Here is a 19,199-nt window from a genome sequence, read left to right as displayed (position 1 = left end):
CTCCCTAAATACACTCTTAAGAAATAAACGTGGTGGGATCATCACACCACTCCACTCCAAAGAACAATGGACTCATTGAGACATGTTAATTTGCTCCAGATAAAGATTTAATTAAATCAGAAAGTGCATTGTGCTTCACTATATGTTCATTTCTTGCTTCTCAGCATTGCAGCGAGGAATGCAGCGTGAAGGCAAACAAGGCATTGACGAATTCGCAATGATTAACTGAGCATAAGCTAGAGTCCGTCGCCCAAGATGCCAGTGGTATTCATTTGGAACTAATGCAATCCGGGCAGTAGGGCAACTTAAATAGTGTCCTTAAAGATTGGAGCTCTAGCTGTCAAATCCACTGGAACTGCCCTGTTTCCACCGTTGCGCCCTGGAGAAACTGGTGTCACTGAGCATTATGACTTGTTTGGTGAAGGCTAGTTAAGTTCAACGGGAGTCAGAGAGATACAACAAATAGAAATCATGCAGAGCTTCATGTGATGCTGCGGCTGGAAGACAGACAGGTTTGCTTGTATATTGCTCTATGAAGAAGCTGATCGAGAACAAGCCTTAAGTATGGTTTCGGCTGGTTTTAGGCTGCTTAGCTCTGCCTCCTTATTGACTGAGGCCTTCTCCCTTAAAGGGGCCTGGTCTGTTTCAGCATCCCCGGAGGGGGTATCCTCATTGCTAGAGCCCTCCAATGCCAAGGTTAGCAATATGGCCCTCTGGATATGGGAGACGTGGTCTCTGACACCTTCCTTGCTAAGGAGGTGGGGACGTCATGAAGCCCTCCTGTAAACAACCCCTCTCTCTGATCTGTTGACTCAGGAGCCTCATCTTCTGAGGATGAGGGGTTGAGGTCCTGGACGATGACAGGAGCTTAAGGACTGGATGATGGACACGTATCCTCATTCTTCTGGCTCAAAATTCTACCCCATCAATCAAGCCAGGGATCAATGGGTTCCAGATAGGAGCTCTCAACAGCAGGAGAAAACGTTGCTTCAGCAGCTGCTAGGCTGCAACTAGGCAGCTTTCGAGTTGGCGCTGCTGCCCACCTCTAGGCCTCAATTCCCACAATCAGTGTGGCCATGGCCATGGCCATGGACAACGTTGGCTCCTGTTTCCATTTCTCAAGGCGCATGTGTGATTGAGAGCAGGTTGTGGTTACTTCCACGAAGAAAGCTATCGTTGAAAGAGAACGTTGTGTCTCTGCAACTCTCCCATTCCTTTACTGCCCTTACATGATATCCCCACCCACCCATCCCAAAAAGTTGAGACTATTTATTGCTATTGCTCCTTTTCTGGTGAAAGAGAAGTGGCGTTCCTTCCCTGCCGTTTCCAAAGAACTGGGCTGCCCGTCAGGATTTCTCCCTCTTCCTTTCTCTAGCAATCGTCTTCCTATGTCTACATCATACTTCTCTTTCATGCCCCTGTGTGTGTTTTGTATGTTACACCCCCCCTTTCCCGACGAAGTCCAATTCCTGCAGAGTTGTTGTGCATGATACTTTTTCTCGCTTGCCCTGACGTGCACGTGCTTGTATCTTTACGGCCTTATTCTGTGGCGTTGCAGGAGAGCTGTATCTCAACGGTGTGCCGGTGGTTTCACAGAGATGTGACTCTTTCCCATTATAGACCTGTTCTCTTCTAAACTGGCCCCATCTCATCTCCATGCTTACAACAGAAGGTGTGAATGAGGATCTGCATACATACAACTATATATTCAATTGGAAATCCTGCACCGTCTGGAGGAGGGGGGTCCCCCGATTACATGCAGAACCCTGTTTACAACTTCCGCTGTACAGGCACGTTGCGGGGAGGGCCGGAGTTGCAAGATCATCTCAATGGTATGAAGAGGGCTCCAGGGGGTGTTGCCAGTCAGGAATCCATCCTCCCTTTGTTAGCAGATTCCCCTGAAATTCAGCCACAATTTCTCCTTTGTAAACGGTTGTCCCTGCTCTAGAAATGCTGCATTTTGGCAGAAAAGCGTGGCCTTCCTTAGCCTTTGCTCGCAGTATTAACTCGAATAACAAAGGGACGTCTCTGTCACTTGTGCTCCAGCGTGCCCTCGGCTGTTCCCTGGCCGGTTTCTTTTCTGTTTTGCAAAGGCTTAATTAAGAAAGTCAAGAGAGAAAACATTGCAGCTGCAGACAGCCCCCCCCACCCCCACCCCCCGCGCCCACGCTCAGCTTTCCCTCCGAGGAGGAACGAATGTGTGTGTAATGTCACAGAGATGTTAACAAGCGCTTCCTACACAGATGTACGTTTGCTTCCTCCGGTTAGCCTCTGGCTGGCTCATGTTTTGATGTCAGCAAAAGAGCCTAATTAGGAAGAAGGGGCCTGGGCTCTGGCGACTGCCGTTTGAAGCATCTCAGAGAAATGTTCTGCTCATGTAGGGCCATGATTGCGGGGGCTTCGAATAGCCTGTTTGGCCTATTTGTTAGCAGTTCATCTTAGCTAGGGTGACCATATGACTGGATTTGCCCGGATTTGTCTGGGTTTTTGATGGCAAATCTGGGAGAGGGAGGGGAAATCCGGATTTCCCCCCCCCCCCCAAAGAACAGCTCTAATGGGAATTAACAAAAATGCTTATAACTCCATCATTTTTTATGATAACGACATGAAACTTGGCACAATGGTAGCTCTTATGAAGGGCTTTAGTCATACCAAATTTGAAACAGATCCGTTCATCCATTGATTTTTTAGGAATTTTTTTTAAAATTGAGGTTTTAAAATTATTATTTTTAAATCGTCATTTTTGAAGATAAAGAGATGAAACTTTGCACCATGAAAGGATTTAGGTAGAGCTTTAGCCACACCAAATTTGAAACAGATCCGTTCATCCATTGATTTTTAGGATTTTTTTAAAAAATGAGGTTTTAAAATTATTATTTTTTAAACTGTCACTTTTAAAGATAAAGAGCTGAAAGCTGGCACCATGATAGCTTTTAGGTAGAGCTTTAGCCATACCAAGTTTGAAACAGATCTGGGGCCAGTAGCAAACCCTGTTAACAACAACAGCAGCTTGCAATGAATGAAGGTACAGTCAGAAAAGATATTTGAGGGAAGGGGAGAATGTAACACACAGAGTATAGCAAAAGCTTCAAAGTACAGCAAAACCTACAAAAGTAGGAGTGAGTGAAGTTAATTTCAGATACTTTGAATCTCTCACTTGTTCTTTATTTCAGTGATTTTAACATTAAGATGTTATGTAGAACAGATTTGTCTTAAATGTGTGCTGTAAAATCAGACATGTGACCAAGGCTATGTTCGGGTGGACACGCCCCCTTGGTACTGGACACGCCCCCTTGGGGGCGACCATGTTGTCCTCCTTTTTGGTTTCCAAAATATGGTCACCCTATCTTAGCTCTAGGTATGCCACGGGCAGGTATACCTTGCTTAGCGTTCCCCAACCTGGCGCCCTCCAGAGGTTTTGGAGTACAATTCCCAGCATTTCTGACCATTGGTCATGCCGGCTGGAGCTGATGGGAATTGTCGTCCAAAAGATGAGGGCGCCAGGTTGGGGAAGGCTGGGGTAGGCAAAGGTTGAAGGACACCTTCCACAGGCGCTTTCTAGGTTAGGTGAAAATCAAGCACCAGAGCCCGTGGCATAAGGAATGACTTAAGCAGGGCAAATGATGGGATAATGGGCTCAAGTTACATTATTCAATTGCACCTCTTTCCATGGCCTCTGCAGTCTTTCTGGCGAGCTGTGCTTCATGAAATGCCCAGGGTTGGACGTCATGGCCACTGAATAATGTAACTTGAGCTCATTATCCCACGGAATAATGGGCTCAAGTGACAGGAAGCCTGATTCCGGCTGGACATCAGGAAAAACTTCCTGACTGTTAGAACAGTACGACAATGGAACCAGTGACCTAGGGAGGTGGTGGGCTCTCCCACACTAGAGGCCTTCAAGAGGCAGCTGGACAGCCATCTGTCAGGGATGCTTTAAGGTGGATTCCTGCATTGAGCAGGGGGTTGGACTCGATGGCCTTATAGGCCCCTTCCAACTCTATTATTCTATGATTCCAAGGCACAGGATGCCAGATTCCAGCTGGACGTCAGGAAAAACTTCCTAACTGTTAGAGCAGTCCGACAATGGAACCAAGGACCTAGGGAGGTGGTGGGCTCTTCCACACTAGAGGCCTTCAAGAGGCAGCTGGACAACCCTCTGTCAGGGATGCTTTAGGGTGGATTCCTGCATTGAGCAGAGGGGTTGGACTCAATGGCCTTAGAAGACCCTTCCAACTCTACTATTCTAGGATTCTAGGATTCTATGATCAAGTCTTCCCCAAATTCAATGCTGGCTGTGAAAACAGAGGTGAAACTGCCTCCCCTCTTTCACATTTAGAGCAAACGCCTGTCTCTTGAAACTCCATCATGTTTGCAGCCACCATTATATTTCCCAGAATGCCCAGGAAGGTACAGGGAAATCTGCCCATTTCATTTTCTCCCAGGTCCTCATTTTTCTTGCACAGCTCATTTTGAAATTTGAGCATCTATCCAGTTTTAAGTTCAGTTCATCCTGCACTCTGAGACCTTCCTTTTTTTTTAACAGTTTGTCTGAAAATTCTTAAGTATTTCTGTGCACAATTCTCCTAAGACGTGTGATATGTAACACCCTGGCTTGAGGGTGGTCCCATGAAACTGATTGGTGGGAGATCCAGGACAAATAAGAGGAAGTCCTTCTTCACACAGCACATAGTTAAATTATGGAACTCACTACCACAAGATGTCGTGATGGCCTCCAATCTGGATGGCTTCAAAAGGGGGTTGGATAAATTCCTGGAGGCAAAGGCTATCCATGGCTACTAGCCCTGATGGTTGTGTACTATCTCCAGTATTCGAGGCAATAAGCCTGTGTGCAGCAGTTGCTGGGGAACATGGGCGGGAGGGCGCTGTTGCACCATGTCCTGCTTGTTCATCCCTGGCCGATGGCCGGTTGGCCACTGTGTGAACTAGACTAGATGGACCCTTGGTCTGATCCAGCAGGGCTCTTCTGATGTTCTTAGGATGTTACCTCTGAATCAGGGTAACACCCTCAAATCAACTGCATAAGAGCCCTTCCAAGTGAATGGGTATGGCAAATAACATATGTCTCCCTCTGGCTGATGAAGGCTGATTTTCAAGGCCCGCACATGGCTGATGATAGAGCTCTCCTGGGAAAGAAAACTTTTATTTCCATCTGCTTGTGCTTCACTTCCACGCATCTTTCTTTTTTCTTGTCTTGTTTTTAATTCTCTCTCTCTCACTGAAACGGATTCAGTGGGACTACCTGAGTAAGTTTGGATTGCGTTACGTAACGTACATTTGTGCTGCTAACCTTTCCTGTGCTGACAGTAGAGACACCAGCTGAGCAGGCAGTCAAGCAGATCCATTTGGCGGAGCGGAGTAAGGATTGAAAGTCTGTTTTGAATGGCTTTGGCGCTCAGCATCTCCTGTCAGGTTCTGCTCCTAGTCGCTTTTGGAAGTACAATCTTTTTGTGCCTTTATCCACCTACCCACCCACCTCCGCCCTCTGCAACATTCCGCTGCCACTCTTTGCTACTAGTACCTAGAGGGAATCTACACGTCGTACTGAAGGCGCACGCAAGCTCTTTCAGTGCGACCCGAAACTGCGTGTGTAGATCCTGCCTGGAAGAGGCGGAGGAGGCGGCGGCTGGGGAATCCGGCCACGTCCTTGCTGCCACCACCGCCGCCCCCCCCGCCGGCCTCCTGCTGCCGGCGAAAGAGCCTCTGCTGACCCTGGCGACTCACGGTGAGGAGGGAAGAAGCCGGGATGGGTGCCGGCAGCAGGAGGTCGGCGGGGAGGTGGTGGGCAGCGGTGGCAAGGACGCGGCCAGATACCCCAGCCGCCTCCTTCTCCGCCTCTTCCTCCGCCTCTTCCAGGGCAGGATCTACACACGCGCTTTCGGGTCGCTTGCGTGCGCCTTCAGTACGACGTGTAGATTCCCTCCTGGTATGGTTTGGGATGACAGGCTGTGTACAGATAAGAGGTTATCAGTTTATCCCTGGGAGGCAGCGTCACTGAAAGTGGTATATAAAAGGCAGGAGCCACACGACGGCTTTATAGCGGTATTGAAGTGCACTGACAACTGTGCCCACTGACACAGACCATATACCACATTCATAGCATTCTATCCTGCTTGGTGTACATATGTCTTGCGCCCCAACAGTTGTCAGCGCACTTCAGTACCACTATAAAGTAGCAGTGTAGATCCTGCAGTGCACTTCAGTGGCGCTCTAAAGCAGTTGTGCGGCTCCTGCCTTTTATATTCCGCTTTCATAGTGGAATATCCTGCTTGGTGTAGTTGAGTCTAATGACTACTAGTCACGTCGGCTGTGTATTCCCTATAGGATCAATAATGCCTGATGATGCCAGTTGCTGGAGAATACAAGCAGTCGTCATTGCCCTCCAGTGCCATTTTAAAGCCATCTTGCCCACTGAGGGAAATGCAGGAGGCGACAGTTTTAATCTCCAGGAAGATAGATTTAGGTTAAACGTGAAAACTTCCAAGTGGTAAATGCAGCCCAAGCAAGCAGCCTAAGGTCGATGGGCGTCCTCTCCATGCTCCGAATCTGGCGCATGTCATCTAAGTCAGCACATGAAAGTTTAGCATCGTAGCTCTTTAGTTCTTGTTAATCTCTTTGTTTTACTCTGGAGGGGAATGGGAAAACGCACAACCAGTATGATAAATCTGGGGTTAGGTGGGCGGGCCTGAGGTTGGGGGGCGGGGGAAGCCATTGCCTGGCATTGATGTGGGGCCGTCTCTCTTTCTCAGCGCTTGGTAAGGATGAACATGCCCATCTCAAACGATGACTTGAGCGTCCACTTCACATCGACGCTGATGGCCTTGATCCGAACTGCCCTGGAAATCAAACTTGCGTCAGGTGAGATGGTGGTGGAGCAGGAGCCAGTGGCTTCAAACGCTGTGGGGCGACTTGCCGCTCTAGACCTTGGCCCAGTTTCAAAAACCTCTTTGAGCCATGGCAAGAGCGATCTGTCCTTTCCCTTGCAGGTGAGGCAGAAGACGAGAGGCAGACAGAAAAAAAAGGGGGGCAGAGAAAGAGAAGGGGTTGACTCCACCCACGTTTGGTGCTCTGACCCTTCTCAAAACTGACAATCGGTCCCTGATAGATTTCCCCACAAAGGAATCTGAACTTGACGAAAAAAGATTCCCTGGCTCATCTGTGTTGGGATGAAGCAGGGGTAGGAAGCATTGCCCCAATGTCTGTAAAATCGATAGACGTCGATCCACACATTTAGATTGTAAATTAAGTTTTGAGTGAATTTCCTGTTGACTAGAGTCTTGTCAAAGCAGTGTGAGGGTACACATATCCACCCGCAGGTGCGCCCTCCCTCTCTCTCTCTCTCTGACTCACTCTCTGACTCTCTCTCTCTGACTCCCTCTCTCTCTGACTCTCTCTCTCTGACTCTCTCTCTCTGACTCTCTCTCACTGACTCTCACTCTCTGACTCTCACTCTCTGACTCTCACTCTCTGACTCTCTCACTCTGACTCTCACTCTCTGACTCTCACTCTCTGACTCTCTCTCTCTCTCTGACTCTTTCTGATTGGTGATTTATCGTGTTGTGGCCATCCTGGGAGCTGGGGGAGTAGTTGAATGCCACCATTCCAGACAGACCCATCATTATCTTGAGCAGAAAAGGACTTCTTTATATTATATTTTGTATATTTTAGTAGAGCTCAAACTGCAGGTTTTCCTCTCCATGCTTCCATTCAGAAAAGAAAGACATGGTTATCCCATAATCCCTTACATTTATTCAGGAAATATAGAGGCAGCGGCTTTTTGGAAAGGCAACTCTGGCCAATTCATTCCACCCAGGAAGACGTGCCAATGGACTTCCTTGGAAAGCAATGTTGATTTCAAAGGCTCATCCCTGACACATTAGAAGTTGTACCTTTGTTTCTAATTGCAGGCCACATTCCGGAAGTGATGCTTAATGTGGAAATGTGGGAGAGCAAAGTGGTATAGCCTCTGCCCAAAAGGGGTGGGTGGGGAAAATGGCAAATGAACCACCCAGAGAGCTTCGGCTATTGGGCGGTATAAAAATGTAATAAATTAATTAAATAAATAAATAAATGTTCACTTGAGGATTTTGCCACAAGGCGACACACAATCCCTTCAGGCGAGCCATTCTTGAGTTTATATAGCTCAGGCTTCCCCAAGCTGCTACCCTCCATATGTCTTGGACTACAACAACCTTCACCACAGCCAGCCTGGGTGGGGATGATGGGGGTTGTAGTCCAATGGCTCTGGCAGTCTCCAGGTTGAGGGAGGTTGGTATAGCCCCTGCCTCTAGCTCCTTGGAACAATATATATGGGTAGAAAGAAACTGGAAGAAGCTTTTGGTTTCACTGGCTGACCAGCCATTATTGTGGGTTAAGTACAGTAGGTGCCTCGGCGTGTGCAGCACATTTCATTAGGGCGGGCACCCAGGGACTATTATTTTTTTAAAGGTGAAAATTGATTGAATACGCAATTCTAAAGGACATTTTTGGTTCCTTTATTTATAAAACACTGTAGACGCTGCTGTCTTACTACCTGTTCAGCTTGTCTGACTGTGGGAGGGCCATTGCAGGGGAGGGAAGGATTGAGGAGATGCATATTGCTTGGGACATTAGGGTGTGCCTGGGCACACTCGGCACATGCCTTGCGCATACCTATGCGTGGGTGGGCCTGAGGTTGAGGGGTCTCCCCCTTCCCTGTCACTGAGCACACCAGAGGGCTTGGCCTTCTCCCCTGTCAAGTCTTCCCCCTCCCCACTGAGAGAAGACAGAAGGGGTTTGCCCTCATTTGCAGTCTTCTTCCCCTCCACAGAAGAGGTGACAGTCACCCGGGCCATTGAGCCGACTCTTCCCTGCTTGAGGCAGTGGCTAGGCTAGAGCGCACCCAGCTGCTTTGGCAACTGACCTGCGGCATCACCCTCCTTGCCTGAACGTACCTCGCGCTAGCACATCTCTCTTACAGCAGCGCCCTTCATTGCTGCTCCGCTGCCCTCTGTCCAAGCGCCTTCTTCACAGCCTACGATCAGGCGATCTCGTCCACATCTCCTGCAACATTGTGTGGGGCGTCCCCTGACCACTCCATGCCAGCTTCTGTAAAATGCTGCCACTTTCCGCAAAAGCCCCAGCAAAGTCAGGCAGGCTTTCATCTCCCCAACAATTCACAGGGCATAGAATCCTAGAATAGTAGAGTTGGAAGGGGCCTACAAGGCCATCGAGTCCAACCCCCTGCTCAATGCAGGAATCTGCCTTAAAGCATCCCTGACAGATGGTTGTCCAGCTGCCTCTTGAAGGCCTCTAGTGTGGGAGAGCCCACAACCTCCCTTGGTAACTGGTTCCATTGTTGTACTGCTCTAACAGTCAGGAAGTTTTTCCTGATGTCCAGCCGGAATCTGGCTTCCTGTCACTTGAGCCCATTATTCAGTGTCCTGCACTCTGGGAGGATTGAGAAGAGATCCTGGCCCTCCTCTGTGTGACCACCTTTCAAGTCCTTGAAGAGTGCTATCATGTCTCCCCTGAATCTTCTCTTCTCCAGGCTAAACCTGCCCAGTTCTTTCAGTCTCCCTTCATAGGGCTTTGTTTCCAGACCCCAGATCATCCTGGTTGCCCTTCCTCTGAACACGCTGAACACGCAGGTGGCATTTATGACCGACAAGCTGCCAAAGGGATTTGTGGGATTCCCTGCTATGAGACATGGAGAGGGCTGCTAGCTCAGAAGGATTTATAGGGGATTAGAGGAATTCACCGAGAAGAAAGAAATCTGTCGATAGCTTTTAGCCATGATGGCTGTCTGGAACAACCAGGTTCAGAGGCATTATGCCAGCAAATGGCCATTGCTGAGGAGTAGCAGAAGGACGGGGCTACTGCCTTCACCCCCTGCTTATGGCCTTCCCCAAAGGATCTGCTTGGCCACCGTGTGAAGCAGGATACTGGACGAGCTGGACCACTAGTCTGATCCAGCAGGTGGTCTTCTTCTAGAACCTGGTGTGAAGGCAACTAATGTTCTTCCTTTGTGTCTCTTGGCCTGTGCTGGACAGGGATCCTCCAGCACCAGTGCGATGCTGAGCTGAGGAAGGAGATCTCGTTGGTTTGGCCCAATCTCTCCCCGAAGACGCTGGATCTCTTGGTCCCGCCTCATAAATGTAAGTGCCCTGTTTCCCCGGGAAGTCGTGGTCAGAGGAGTAAGCGTCAACGTTTTCGGAGAAGGTTCCAGAGCTCAGTAGCGGAAGGTCCCCGGTTCAATCTCAGGCATTGACAGCACTGCAGTTAGGTAATCTTAGACTCTGGGGTCAATGGCCTTACTGGGAGGAGGTCTTCAGACAGTCCTGCTGCATTTAGGAGCCTTCCTGTTTCATTCTGCTGGCACACGTGGAGCAGAGGCCGTTGCTGAGCCGTTATAAATAAATAAATCTCCCGGTTCAGTTTAGAAACGAATGTACTTCTAAATATCTGGGGAGAAAGCCGAATCTGATACTTTCAGTGGGCCTGTTTCGCTTCCAAATGGATAGATAACACCATCTGACTTTGGAATCAGGATGAATGATTCCCTACACCCACCCGCCCGCCCAAGGAATCCGCCGAAGTTCCCCATGGCTTGTAAACATTGGATTGATTCCATTGGATTGGACTTCCTCAATTCCTACCTCTACTAATCACCTCCACTAAAAATGGTTGAACCATAAAGTTAGAAAGGGCCGTTTAGGCTATGGAGTCCAACCCCTGCTTAATGCAATGATCCAATTTGAAGCATCCGTGCAGAGACCGGCTGTTCAGTCTCTGCTTGCATGGCTCCATGAATGGAGAGCCCACTACCTTCCTAGGCTGTTGATGAAGTTGTTTGACCGCTCGGACGGTTGGGAAGATTTTCCTGATGTTCAGCCAAAATCTGCCTTCCTGTAACCTAGGGGGGGATCCGCACGGCGCTCCCAGAGCGCTTCTATGCGACCCCAGAGCACCCCGAAAACGATAGTCTGACTTCCCTGTAAAAGAAACGAGGAAGAGCCGTCCATGCCGACGACGACGACGACGAGGAGAGCTCTCCGCCGGAGAGGAGAGCTCGGCAAAAGAAGGCGGGGTGAAGAGCGGAAGTGTGACGTGCGGATCCCCCCCCCCGACCCATATTTTCATGCCCTACACTTGAGGCACTTGAAGAGTGCTATCATATCCCCTCCCCCCTCACTCTTCTCAAGGCCAAACATAACCAGTTCCTTCTAACTTTCCTCGTAGGACTTAGCTTCTAGTCCCTTGATTCTTCCATCTCTTCCCCTGTTAATCCCTTTTCCATTTTCGGGTGGTTTTTTTTCCCCCTCCAGCTGAAGCAATGACAGTGGGGAAAGTCTATGCGGCCCTCATGATATTCGACTTCTACAAACAGAATAAGAACACCCGTGATCCCGCTCATCCAGCCCCTGGAGGTATTTGCCAGGTAAAGTATCCTTAAAGGCCACCACCAGGACAAAACTTCCTCCAAGAAAAGAACAAGAGGAGAAAGACTCCAGCTCAGCCTACTCCCTGTTGTGCTAGCTTTCTACTTGCAGGGACTCCCCCCCCCCCATGGAGGGCATTTATAAATGCGATCTGCCACCGGCATTCCGGTGTGGTACCATCCTTTCTGTGATTTAGGACTGCTACATTCTGTTGCATGTACAGAGCAGGAGAAGCATCCACAAGAGAGCTCCGGCTATTGGGCGGTATAGAAATTAAATAAATAAATAAATAAATAAATAAATAAATAAATAAATAAGAGAGCCAGAGAGGGTACATAGGAGGCTGCCTCCTACCAAGCCTAATCTAAACCAGGCAGGATATTGCACTATGGAAGCGGTATATAAAAGGCAGGGGCCACACTACTGCTTTATAGCGGTATTGAAGTGCACTGACAACTGTTGGGGCCCATTGACACAGACCATATACCGCTTTCATACCGCTATATCCTGCTTGGTGCGGCTCCTGCCTTTTATATCCCGCTTTCATAGTGCAATGTAGGTGTAGATTAGGCCTAGCCCAGTATTGTCTACTCTGGCTGGCAGCAGCTCTCCAGGGTCTCTGGTCTTTCCCACCACCTGCTACCTGATCCTTTGCAACTGGAGATGGCGGGTGCATTCCTCCTCCAAGGGGTAGAGGCGGCTTGTTGAGGGGAAAACACACACACATCCCCATATCCTTGAAGACTACCTTGGCAGGAACGACTACCCACGGCATCTCTTTCCACTGCTCTCTGGGAAGTGTTACAAGGGCAGATGCTGAAGCGAATATAATTGGGATCCGGTGTGGTGGAGCGGTGAGAGCATTGGACCGGGAGTCAGGAGGTCCGGGTTCTAGTCCCCATTCTGCCATGAAACCGACGGGGTGACTTTGGGCCAGTCACAACTCCCAGCCTAACCTACCTCGCGGGGTTGCTGTGAGGCTAAATGGGAGAAAAGGAGGGTCATGTACACCGCCTCGGGCTCCTGGGGGTGGGGGTGGGGTAGGGGTGGGAAAGACAGCATAGAAAAGTATTAGTAATAATAATAATAGCAACAACGCTAAGCACCGTGAGAGCATAAGAACTGCCCTGCTGGATCAGACCCAGGACTGGGTTCGCACAGTGGCCCACCAGCTGTCAATCAGGGACCCACAAAGCAGGACATGGTGCAACAGCACCCTCCCACCCATGTTCCCCAGCAAATCATGCCTCTTCAACGCCTGTTCTTGTGTCCTTGCAGACTGGGAAGGTGTCCCTCTTCCAGCCTCTGAAGGCAGCCCTGGAGCAAAGCCAGCCTTCTTCCATATTCCCCAACGCTTTCCTGCGTCAAAAGAGCTCTGCTTCGCTCAACAACGGGGGAGCCTTGTGAGTACCCAGAAATCCTTCGCTCTTTTAAGCATGCTCTCCTTTAAAGCTGGGGGGGGGGGGGGAGAGAGAGAGAACGTCGTTCAGTTCGCCTTTGAACGCAAACTTGCCTGCTTTCCGAATTTCAGGTACCAGAATTTCTTCTGATGGTTTTGGAAGAGATGGGCTCAAACCCATGGAAGCATAAAATGCAGTTGGTTGCCATGAATTTGGGATTCTCCATCTCTTTTCTCTTAACCCAAGGTCATGACAGAGCTAAAGTGTTAGTGCTCCAAAGGCTTAGATGCAATCTCAGGCGGCTGAGATCAAGACTTGCCAATCTAAATACCTGGTAGTTCTACCAAATATTAAAAAGAGGGTTGCCTTCACTCGGGCAAGATTAAATGCTCTTCCATTGGCAGACTTGGAGGGTCAGCAAAAGGGGGTTCCTAAGAAGGATAGAGAATGCAGTTGCAATTCAGTATCAATTGAAGATACTACTCATGTACTGCTAGAATGCTCTGTGTATAATGATCTCAGAACCAAATACATTCATCCGTTGTTAAGATCATTCAAGGGAAGGCCATCCCTTAGAATCATAGAATCATAGAATAGCGGAGTTGGAAGGGGCCTACAAGGCCATCGAGTCCAACCCCCTGCTCAATGCAGGAATCCACCCTAAAGCATCCCTGACAAATGGTTGTCCAGCTTCCTCTTGAATGCCTCTAGTGTGGGAGAGCCCACAACCTCCCTAGGTAACTGATTCCATTGTCGTACTGCTCTAATAGTCAGGAAGTTTTTCCTGATGTCCAGCTGGAATCTGGCTTCCTTTAACTTGAGCCCGTTATTCTGTGTCCTGCACTCTGGGAGGATCGAGAAGAGACCCTGGCCCTCCTCTGTGTGACAACCTTTCAAGTATTTGAAGAGTGCTATCATGACTCCCCTCAATCTTCTCTTCTCCAGGCTAAACATGCCCAGTTCTTTCAGTCTCTCTTCATAAGGCTTTATTTCCAGACTCCAGATCATCCTAGTTGCCCTCCTCTGAACACGCTCCAGCTTGTCTGCATCCTTCTTGAATTGTGGAGCCCAGAACTGGACGCAATACTCTAGATGAGGCCTAACCAGGACCGAATAGAGAGGAACCAGTACCTCATGTGATTTGGAAGCTATACTTCTATTAATGCAGCCCAAAATAGCATTGGCCTTTCTTGCAGCCATATCACACTGTTGGCTCATATTCAGCTTGCGATCTACAACAATTCCAAGATCCTTCTCGTTTGTAGTATTGCTGAACCAAGTATCCCCCATCTTGTAACTGTGCATTTGGTTCTTCTGAGAGGGGAGAGATGTGAGGCCGGGGTGGGATGACTTCAGGCTGCAAGCGGGGGATTCATCCATTCCTCCCAAAAAATCCCCTGCACATAAAAACTTAGCATCCCAAAGCTTGGCATCTCCTTCACATGCTAGTTTTCTATGTGTAGGATTTCTTTTGTCTGGTTTGGTTTTACAGGGATCCCTTCAGTTACAACCTTAAGTGGTGCAGTGTAAACACAGTTTACTACCCCATGAGAACTAGATTATTCTTGCCTGCAGCTATTAAGCAATGAATAAGGTGACCCTATGGAAAGGAGGACAGGGGCTCCTGTATCTTTAACAGTCGTATTGAGACGAACGAATTTGATGTGATATGGAAGCAGTTCCTAATTTTTGTGTTTTCTAAGGGAAGTGGAAATCCTCCACCAGAAGAGATGCTAAGATTCTGGAAACAGGAGTGATCCCAAAGGGAAGGGGGTGCACTGGTCAGATGACGTTGATTGTTTATGGATAACAAGCAGTTAATACTTATATACTCAAGTAATTTGTTATGTAATTGGTTGTATTCGTTGTTTAGTTTGTATGTTATGTTAAGTGGTATTATTTGAAATAAAAAAAATTAATTAAAAAAAAACAAGTCGTATTGAAAAGGGAATTTCAGCAGGCGTCATTTGTAGGCATGCAGCATCTGGTGAAATGCCTTCTTCATCCCAACAGTTAAAGCTGCAGGAGCCCTGCCCTCTTTTGTATCTGGTCAATAGGGCAGGGCTCCTGCAGCTTTAACTGTTGGGATGAAAAGGGAATTTCACCCAGTGCTGCATGCCTACAAATGACACCGGCTGAAATTCCCTTTTCAATATGACTGTTAAAGATACAGAAGCCCTGTCCTCCTTTTCATAGGGTCGCCCTAGCATTGAATCTATGGGTGTTGTCTTTTGTTTTTCATCGTTTGGGAGTTTCCCCGGCACACCCACCCACACACCAACATTGTCTATCTCCAATTTTTGTGTGTTCTTTGCCACTTCTTTCCCTCTCCTTTTTGTGATAGACCAATGCCTGAGGGAGGCGGAATCAAGGAGTCTGTTTCCTGGGGAACTCAGCGGACTCCGGACATCTTTTACGAAACCAGGACACCGGCTTTTGAGCGTGGCCGTTCAGAAGAAATTCCCATTGAGCAGACAAGCAAACAGGTAAAGATTAACTGTACTGTGGTACAGGATGAAGCGTCCTTTCACAGAGAAAGCTTCTTCTTCTAGATAAACCAACCAACACACACACACACACACACACAGGAATTTACTTTTCAATTTGCCTTTATTTATTAGAGTACAATGCCAGCTCTTGGACTTCCTCTACTAGATTAATTCCCCCCCCCTTTTATTATTTAACAGAACAGAATAGAAAATAAATTGTGAAATTTAAAGATAGAGAACAAAAGAAGACAAATTACATCCACGGGAATGTCAGTTTTCCTGCCAAATGCACCACTCTTAAAGAAACAAAAAAAAGGGAGAGAGTTATACATAGGTTTCAAGAAAAGCGGATCTACACTATTGCTTTAAAGCGCTTTATAACAGTTATAAAGCGCTTTAACGGCTTTAAAGCGCTATAAAACTGTTATTGCTTTAAAGCAATAGTGTAGATCCGGCCCAGATCAAATATCCATATTTTTATCCACTCCCAAGTGGTGCCTATATACCATCTGTTCAAACGTTGATAGCGTTGTCAAGTCCTCAGACCATTGCATTAAGGGAGGTAAGCATTTATCCTTCCAACGTAATAATATCAGTCTTTTAGCTGTCATGAGAGGTTGGAAAATCCATTTCCACTGACCATGCGTTAACTTCCAAGATGTCGTGTTTCTCAGAACACTCCTGCTTTCGATGGGAGGCAAATGACGAGGCTTGCTATAAGTAATCCACAAAGCTTTTATTAAGCAACAAACGTCTCTTCTACCTGAAGAGAGTCTAACTTTTTGGAAACGTCCCCCTAGGCAAAACTATGCAAACTAAGCAAGACAATTGTCCGATCAAGAAGAATAAGAAGCTACTTCCCAAACGCCCGTAACTTCAGAGCGACTGGTGCGGAGGCAGGTTCTGGCGTAATCGAACCGACTTTCTCACACCTTCCTTCCGCTCCATGCGTTTCAGCTTCTGGCGGACCCTAGCATCAGCTAGCTTGTTGGGACGCTCACCTCCGGAAGAAGGCTCACTTCCCACTGAGTGTGTAGGATTTGGCCTTGAGGAGATAAGCTCTGGAGAGGGCTGACTCCCAGCTGGGCAATCGCCCGTGAGAGCGTCCTCCCCCACTGGTACAGGCTGGCTGGTGTCTGGCGCTGCGTCTTCTAGTTCTGAATCTGATTCTGATTGATTACCTGAAACACCTTCTCCCAAAACAGGGGCAGTAGGGTTAGACATGACACAAGAAACCGGTAGGTAGTTTAGGAGGGCATGCACATCCTTCCATATTAAAGACTGATCCAGTACAAAGTTTATCCGTATCATGACGTCCTCCCAAAAGGAAGCAACTGCTGGACATTGCCAAAACATATGAATAAAAGAAGCATTAGGTGTGTTACATCTCCAACAGTTATGCAAATTAGACCCCCCCCCCTCTTTCTCTCAGGTAGTAGAAATGCGAGAGATCAGCCCGACGCTGGCCAATGGCGAGCATCAGCCTGGCCTGGAGAGCCAGGGGCGAGCTGCTTCCATGCCACGTCTGGCGGCGGAAACTCAGGTGAGAATGGGAGGCTTAATTGGTCATCGAAGGCTTACAGTAAGTCGCCGATTCAACCCTTTCTTTCGTCTTTCTGTTTGTCTCGTCTGGAAGGTGCTTGTTTAGAAGTCTTAAAGAGATGTGCGCTATATTGGGCTATTCGGTGGTGTGCCCCCCACCCCTCTGTGAACAGACACCTTTTTTGAGATCCATACCCAATCAACACAATAGTGAAAGGCTCCAAATTGGGCTTGTTGTGCAAATTCGTTTGTTGATTCTTGTGAGTGTAAGTGCTCATATAAGCACAGGAATCTTGGACACATACCTGGACTAACCTACCAAAGTCCCAACAGGATACAATAACTCGTTTAACTGGCAGAATGAGCGTTGCTTACCCGGGGCTTTTGCTTCCTGCTTCTTTGGCACGATTGTTATGGACTGCATTACACGGGAGGGGAGGGTTGACCACGCGCTTTGAATTGAATACTTCCTCTCCCTTCACTTCTATTGAAACAGCGCCATCTAGTGGTGGTATATCCTGCTTTTTCCCAGATAGTACCACATGGAAAGGAGGCCATATAGAACCCTGTCTTCCTTTCCATATGGCCTGGACCTTCAAGTGATGACTTGCATGTATAAAAACCAGCCAGTCTGCTTGAGAGGGTAGACCACAACTCAACAGTAGAGCACCAGTTTTGCAGGCAGAAGGTCCTGTGTTTTGATCACTGGCATCTCCAGTTACAAGTTAGAAAGTGACAGAAAGACCCTCTCAAACCTTCTCAGGAACTTCCCATGTTCCTACCACAGAGTGACACGTGCAAACACAATACATTTCAAAAGCAGAAATTCACAGATTTAGTTGAGAGTCGTCAAAGTCCTAAGAGCTGGCCTTAAGTCCGATGTGTTTGTTACGAGCTTGGATGCCTTTGCTCTAGCCGACAAGACATTTGGGTTAAGAGGGATGGTTCTGCAACCGATTCTATCGGCGGTGGTCGTGGATTTCATTCCCAGGGTGTCGTTCTGCTGCTTTGGGATGGATTTTTCTCCAACTCCTTTCTCCAGCTTCTCATTGAATTGCTCCCTAAGAAGAATCAGCGGCCTGTTTGGCTTGACGAGAGACGTCCTGAACATCTCATCCGCAAGGCGCGCTCTAGAGGTTCATTTTCCCCACGCTGGCTTGCCGCAGCCTCAGTCAGCACCAATGTGATCAAACACAGCCCAATACGTCTCTCCATTTTCCATGCCATCCCATCACTCAATTCCCAGCACTGGGGAAAAGACAGGATATCAAGAAATGTAATAATATCCCACAAATGCTGTTCCATCACTCTCTTTCCCAAACTAGGCAAAGCGAGGATAGGGGGCAAGAATTACGCCCCATATTTTGAAGTGAGGATTATGAGATCCATCATTCTCTTCTAGCCAGACTGAGCAGACCATCGTCCCCCAGACCTCCCACTCCCTGTCCCCAACACAGCCCTCCTTGCTTGTAGAATTGCTCTCCAGGGCTGGGGGCTTCAAGGGGTGTGTGAACAAAAGGAGGAGGGCTTGGAGGGAAATCTAAGGGCATGTCTACACCAGCCCTATATCCTGGGATCATCCCTGTGCATCCAAACGGCACACAGGAGATCCCGGGAGCAGGCAGGGACGATCCCTCCATTTTCCTGGGATAACCCTTAGGTGTAGAAAGGGCCTGGAACTCTTCCCACTTCCCCTTCCAGTGCTGCTACACAGAATGCTATGAGCAAGGAGACCTGGGAAATCCAGTTTTCCTGTGGCTACTGACATCCACAGGAGCTCTTGGAGGAAATTACGTTTCCCGGGTCTACTCGTGCAACAGATGCGAGGCAGGGGGAGACCTTTCTCTCTTCCTGACCACCTGGGCAGGAAGGGCGGGGAAGGTGATTAGATGTCCACAGATGGCATGATGGGAATCACAGGTTAAGAACATCAGATGAGCCCTGATGCTGGATCAGACCAAGGGTCCATCTAGTCCAGCACTCTGTTCACACAGTGGCCAACCAGCCATCAGCCTGGGATGAACAAGGCAGGACATGGTGCAACAGCACCCTCCCACCCATGTTCCCCAGCAACTGCTGCACACAGGCTTACTGCCTCGGATACTGGAGGTAGCACACAACCAAGCCCTTGATAGCCTTCTCCTCCAGGTTGGGAGCTGCATTGTCACATGCCACTTAACCTGCGAAGGAAACCGTAGGAGGTGGCCTGGAAGCCTCCATCACTCAGGTTCCCATCCTACAGCCCTCACGGAGATTGCTAGAGAGATGCAGGAAACGATTCTCCCAAATGCTGCTGTCATGCAACCGCCACTCACTTCCACGGGATT

General features: G+C 48.4%; 1 protein-coding gene across 1 annotated transcript in view; it reads left to right on the top strand.

Annotated features, from left to right (window-relative positions):
• The window catches only part of CACNA1B (calcium voltage-gated channel subunit alpha1 B), a 292,665-nt gene that overhangs the window by 265,837 nt on the left and 7,629 nt on the right, over positions 1-19,199 (top strand). Inside the window, exons 40-45 of the mRNA XM_063144790.1 lie at positions 6,771-6,879; positions 10,053-10,157; positions 11,328-11,440; positions 12,720-12,844; positions 15,186-15,327; positions 16,763-16,873. Of these exons, the coding sequence (XP_063000860.1) occupies positions 6,771-6,879; positions 10,053-10,157; positions 11,328-11,440; positions 12,720-12,844; positions 15,186-15,327; positions 16,763-16,873 (705 nt within the window). The remainder of the gene's footprint in view (positions 1-6,770; positions 6,880-10,052; positions 10,158-11,327; positions 11,441-12,719; positions 12,845-15,185; positions 15,328-16,762; positions 16,874-19,199) is intronic.

The sequence above is a fragment of the Elgaria multicarinata genome, chromosome 19, assembly GCF_023053635.1.
Source record: "Elgaria multicarinata webbii isolate HBS135686 ecotype San Diego chromosome 19, rElgMul1.1.pri, whole genome shotgun sequence".
NCBI lineage: Eukaryota > Metazoa > Chordata > Lepidosauria > Squamata > Anguidae > Elgaria > Elgaria multicarinata.
Note: the sequence above shows the minus strand (reverse complement) of the source record. Positions and strands in the feature narration are given on the sequence as shown.